A 6000-nucleotide genomic window follows, 5' to 3' on the forward strand; every position below is an offset into this window, starting at 1 on the left:
CCTCACTTTCTGAACTGCAAAATGGAGATAACACCTCCTCACCTCATAATAGTGTTAAAGATAAATTCATGAATGCTGGAAGCACTCACATACTACACTGAGCACTATAGATACAAGCCTATGAGGAAATTAATTCTGTTTTCAGAATTGGGTTTGAAACAGTGTGCCATAAACAAGGGATGGGCCACACATTGAGAAGTGAGGAAAAAACGAAGTATTGAATAGTAGCTCATGACATGAGCATTGTCCATCCTGTGCATTGAATGAGGTAGAGGTCCTGTGGAAAACATAATATGGGATCAAGTAATTATGCATATGCATTACGATTCAGTCTAAGGGAGCCAAAATTAAGGTTGCCTGTGGAACCTTAATTCTCGTATTTCCAAACTTTTGAGTGCTTGTCTTTGCAACTTTAATCGTGTTCTTTTGATGTAGTTTTTTGTGTTTAATATTGTGTATACTGTAGCTTGGCCTACTGTATGTTTGGCTTTTGCTTTGACTGCAGATTACTTTATGCCAGTGAACAGTAACTTATTCTGCAAAACTATATTGTGTATTCCATATCAGGGCCACTCAGAGGATTCAAGGCGCCTGAGGTCTTTGGCGGCGGGGGGCCCCGCTGCCGCATTGCCGCTAAAGACCCAGTACTTTGGCGGTGGGTCCTGGAGCAGAAGGACCCCCTGCCGCTGAATTGCAGCCGAAGACCCGGAGCAGAAGAAGCTCTGGGGGCCCGGGCCCTGCGAGTTTTTTCTGGGGCCCCCAGAGCGAGTGAAGGACCCCGCTCCAAAAAACTCGCGTGGGGGCCCCTGCGGGGCCTGGGGCAAATTGCCCCACTTGCCTCCGCTCCTCTCTCCCCTCTCCCTCTTCCCCCCCCCCCCCCCGGGGCAGCCCTGTTCCATATATTAATATTAAACTGTTGCTACAAAAGATCAATTAAATTGCCTTCTTACCAGGTTAGTGCTCTGAACAATTCTCTAACTATCTAGTTAGAGAAATTCTAATCTGCTTGGGAAAGTGTATTAGGCATTGACATGCTCTCTAAACTCCCTTATCATTTAATGGGTACACTGAGCAGAATATTCACTGCTGCCAATTATGACTAGTAAATTACTTAGAAAACCAAGGCATCTTGTTTTGTCTTGAATTAAAATGTCTGCTAAGCAGGGCTGGCTCCAGGGTTTTTGCCGCCCCAAGCGGCGAAAAAAAATAAAATAAATAAAAGTCGCGATCGGCGGCAGCTCCACTGTGCCACTTTCTTCTTCGGCGGCAATTCAGCGGCAGGTCCTTCCCTCTGAGAGGGACAGGGATCCTCCTCCGAATTGCTGCCGAAGAGCTCGACGTGCCGCCCCAAGCACCTGTTTGCTCAGCTGGTGCCTGGAGCCGGCCCTGCTGCTAAACACTGTCAATTTCGTAGTAATTGTATTTTGAAATTAAACACAGGAGTCAAACAAGCAATGACAGAGAAAAGACACTGTTAAGCCCATAAATCAAGAACTCTTAACTTTTTGCATGTTTGTAATGTGCTTGTTGTGTAGAATAAATCTATCTAATGCTTGTGCATCTGTCTCCTTTCTTTTTCTGCTTTCCTTGGCTGGTTTCTGTTTTGTCAGCTCTCTCCAAGCCCTACTCCTGCCACTCAGAGTCCCAAGAAACCTCCAACAAAGGACCCATTAGCAGATCTTAACATCAAGGATTTCTTGTAAACAATTAAGGTATTCTGTGACTGACTTTGAACTTACCCGGGTTATGTATTTAGTTTGCAGCAGTTAACGTTTTATATGTTGTACTAGTTACTAAAAGCATACCACTCTCTTTAAGTTTGAGTAAGAACCTGCAACTGTTTGTAGAAAAATACAACTGTGAATGAGAACCAGGAGGTACAAGTTAAAGCCCTTTTAAAAGTTTTTTCAGGATGCAAGATAGGTTTAAATCACAACTACTTCTCCATGCCATTCTGTCTGACAAACGGAATAAATTGGTAACAGTATATTTATTTACAATATGTGACTTAATTTGCTGTTAAGAAAATATTTTCTTAACATATACATAGTAAAAATTGTAATCTCATATACTCTGTAAATTGAACAAAAGCAGTGCACATGTGGGTTTTTAAAGTTCATTGTTGTTGCTTCTCTGTTCTAGCCAGTTTTCACTTACATCATTTGAGTTTGCAGTGTTCTTTTGATTATCCACTCTGCCTTCATTTGATTATGAAGGCTGTTAGAGGTGGACTGGAACACTGGGGCAAAACTGAAAGAAAGGTTACTTTGCCAGAAGCAATCTTATTTCTTTATGCTGCCGTTATAGTCGATTTTTGTTTAATAATAAAACTCTTCTTCACATTAATTCTTCTTGTGACCAGTTCTACACTGTAATCCTAATCTGGTGTGAGAAATTAATTTGTGCCATAAAACTGATTTGGTAACACTGTTATGAATGAGTGAAATTGAGACTCCCAAACATGTGCATGTCCTCAAAGGATGCCAAATCTCTAATGGGGATGGAAGTGGGTATTGCCTGCATCCTTCATTGCTTTCAGCACTATGGTCTCTCCTCTTCTCCCTGTAGGGTGCTACAGGGCATTGCTCTTCTGCACATCATGGCATAAGGCTTCGAGCAGTGCTATGTAGAACAGCCTATGGGAAGCATGGATTAGCGAGGGGAAAAAACACCAGTGGGGATACGCTGAAAGAGAGAAGGAGAAACTAGGGAGGGAGGGAGCTGAGGGAGAATAAAAGGCAAAGAGGAGCAACCAGAAAACAATTTAAAAAAAAAAAAAAAAGGAAACGACTGTAACCATAATAAACCTTTCTGGGAAGCAATCTGAGGGTTCAGATACCAGAACATCACAAAACAGTTTGAGGGAGCCAACCAATAAAATTTGGAGACCACTGAAGTAGAGCAGATAGGCTGTGAGAAACTGTGTTCAATAGTTTTGTCTGCCATTCATTAGAATTAAACAAGAGGAAAAAGTAGCAGCTTTACATCCTCTCTGGTGGTAGTTTTTCCTTATTGTACTTGGTGCAATCCACAGCTTGTGAAAATTTGACATCAGGAAGAATTTGAGAATTGTCCTGATTCAGTGACTGAAGAAGCTGCACCTTTGGGCTTTAGCCCCACAACCTGGGGTGGTGGGGCTCAGGCTTTGGCTTTGGGTTCCCTGCCAGGGGCGGTGAGCTCAGGCAGGGCCAGGTCTCGGTCCCTCCTCCTGAGGCCATGTAGTAATTTTTGTTGTCAGAAGGGGGTCGCAGAGCAATGAAGTTTGAGAACCTCTGCTATAGATAATGACCGAATCAGAGCTATTCGTGAGCATAAATAACCCATTGTAATTAGGACCCAGTGTCTTCAAAGATATCTCCATAAGCATGATAGTCCAGTTGCAATATTGGGGCCCCAATTTATTGGGGAGACACCTCCATCAGAACTCAAGTTAGAAAATAGCTGAATTCTTAAATGCTTTAAGATATGATAAGGGGGAATATCGATTCTTTTGTATACCAAGTTTGACCTTAAAGCTGCTCTGCAACCATTTTTAATCAAATTTGAATCAGACTTGTGTAGCTGTTCCTTCTAACTATGTTTTTGTCTTCACAGCTGCAGTTTTTCTGACTGGATAGTTAAAAATGTGAGTTTGGAGTCTACAAATCACAGATTGATGCTCAGAGTTTCAAAGTGAGCCACCAGTACCAAACCCAGTGCTTATTCAGACTTTCTCTTACTTCCGAAACGTGTAGCACAGCTGTGAAAGTGAACGTTAGGAATGTATACTACCGTAGCTGTTACCCCTACTCTCTCTCAATTTGTGTACTTGGGTTATTTGTGTTCTCCAGTTTAAACAATGGATGTACGTTTCTAATGCCTTCTAGTGCTTTTCTGAACCTATTCAGTGGGGGCAGATTATGCAGCTGTTGTGTGGTGAGCCATTTGGAGCGATGTGTCTGTGTTTTTGAAGGTTTCAATGTATATAACTTTTGACAAACACCTGAAATTTCCCTAAAAGTTAAGTTTCTTCTTTATCTGTTACAAAACATAGTGTGATAATACCAATAGTAAGAAACACTTAACTAGACAAAATCTTTGTGTGAAATACATTTTTCCCAGTCACAGGAATTTCAATTGTTGTGAGAAATGTTTTATTTTTATGGCACTGTATATGTTATATTATAATTTAAAGTAATATAAAGGTAAATTTCCATAACAAATACTCCTTTCAAGTTACTTTACCAATAATGAAAAATCATATCTGAAAGAATACTATATCTATCACTTTTTTTAATTTAAAATATATTTTAATTCTTTGAGTTCTTGCATTTAAATTCGCTTATTTATCAGTTCTTGCTAAATGCATTGAAAATAAGTAAAGGGTCAGTTTCTCTCCATGTAGCTGAAAAAAGCAGCCATAGTTGTGCTGACATTAAAGAATGTCAAATATGAAAGCACTCTTTGGTGTGTCTGTAGTTATAACATTATTGCATTTTTATTTAACTCTTTTATGTACATCTGTTATTTTAGTGCTTACCTGTGTGTATGCCTTAGAGTAGCGTATTTCCATTCCCCAACTATGCTGTGAGTAGTTTTTGTACTATTTGTGATTAGACCTCATTCTGATCCAGAGAACCACACCCTTTACTGTACATATTGTGTTTCTTTAATTTTTAGTTTGTTCTCCTACTGTTTGTGCTGATGGCTTGGCTTAAGATTTTGACTCTTAAATGAGGTCACTGTTGATCAGTGTTACAAGTGGCTTGGCAGCTCTTTGTTCAAAGCATATTGAATTGGAAAGATGTTCACCTAAGTCTTTCAAACTAACTATTTAATCAATGTCTGGTACCATTAAAAGTGGTTGTATCTGAATTAACTGTGGGGATAACATACACTCTAATGGGGGGAAAAGTTATATAAAGCTAATTTCAAAATAGCTTTTCTTTGTATTTTGGTTTAAGAACCCAGTGCATGTATGCCCTCTGAGATGCAATAAACACCTTGATCAAAGTAAATATGAACACTCTAATTGTCTTTCTAATTTCATAAAAGATTCAGGATTATAGCCACTAGTTCTCAATGTATTGTTTGTCCCACAGTTTTAAAAGTGCACCATTTTCCAAAAAATTTAGTGTCTGTCTACACCTGAGTGCCCTACTAAACTTAGACTTTTACAGTCTGTTTCCTGTGGCTAAAATCTCTTTCCCCTATTGCTCTGTGAAAGAAAAAAGTTAAACTGACTAGGCACAAAGTGACATACCCTGGACAAAGTAATCATATTTTTCAATTTATTCTCTTTAGTTGTTAAAAATCACACCTCTGTAATGTATATGACATGTAACAGACAATTTAAAGTTTACATATCCTTTCAACTAAAAGACTGGATTTCACACACACAAAAGTAATGAAACATTTAAAAAACAAAATATAAACTTTAAATTTAAAGTCAATCAGTACTGTTTTCCAGATGAGTTTCTAATTCTGAAACTGGTAGTAAAATTGGTTTGAAATTGTCCTAGACTAATACAATGCTGCAGCTGTTTAAGGTAACACAACTTATAGAACAATATCTAATATTTAAAATTAGATGCAAAGTCTTTGGACTAAATCCAGCCTTTGGCTAAATGGGTGCAGTTCAGTTATTTTCAGTGGAGTTGTACCTTAAGCCAGAACTGAATTTGGCACATGTGATTATTTGAGTCGTCCCAAAATGCTTTGCAGCAAAGATTCTATTTGAATTTTAAATTTCAAAAGTTTCCCTGACAGATTCCTTGCTGCTGGTTTCTTTCACCCTTATCAAACAGATAGATAAACCATAGGCCCAGGCTCTGAAAGTAAGCATATATAAAGTTATTCACATGCATAAGTGTTTAGAAACTATGGGTTATTCTGCCAAGCTTGCACAGATAGTAGCCTCAAAAGAAAAAACTTTATTGTACAACATTCCTTCAATTCATACGATGTAATGCCCAAAGGAACACACAGATGAACTTTACAGCCATGCTGTTTCCTGGGGCA

The 6000-nt window shown here is 39.0% G+C and overlaps 1 protein-coding gene across 1 annotated transcript in view; it reads left to right on the forward strand.

Annotated features, from left to right (window-relative positions):
- The window catches only part of SNAP91 (synaptosome associated protein 91), a 146946-nt gene extending 141949 nt beyond the window's left edge, over window positions 1-4997 (forward strand). Inside the window, exons 30-31 of the mRNA XM_054023734.1 lie at window positions 1611-1712; window positions 3595-4997. Of these exons, the coding sequence (XP_053879709.1) occupies window positions 1611-1703 (93 nt within the window). The 3' untranslated portion in view covers window positions 1704-1712; window positions 3595-4997. The remainder of the gene's footprint in view (window positions 1-1610; window positions 1713-3594) is intronic.
- The last annotated feature ends 1003 nt before the right edge of the window (window positions 4998-6000 follow it).

This window comes from Malaclemys terrapin, chromosome 3, assembly GCF_027887155.1.
Source record: "Malaclemys terrapin pileata isolate rMalTer1 chromosome 3, rMalTer1.hap1, whole genome shotgun sequence".
Classification (NCBI taxonomy): Eukaryota; Metazoa; Chordata; order Testudines; family Emydidae; genus Malaclemys; species Malaclemys terrapin.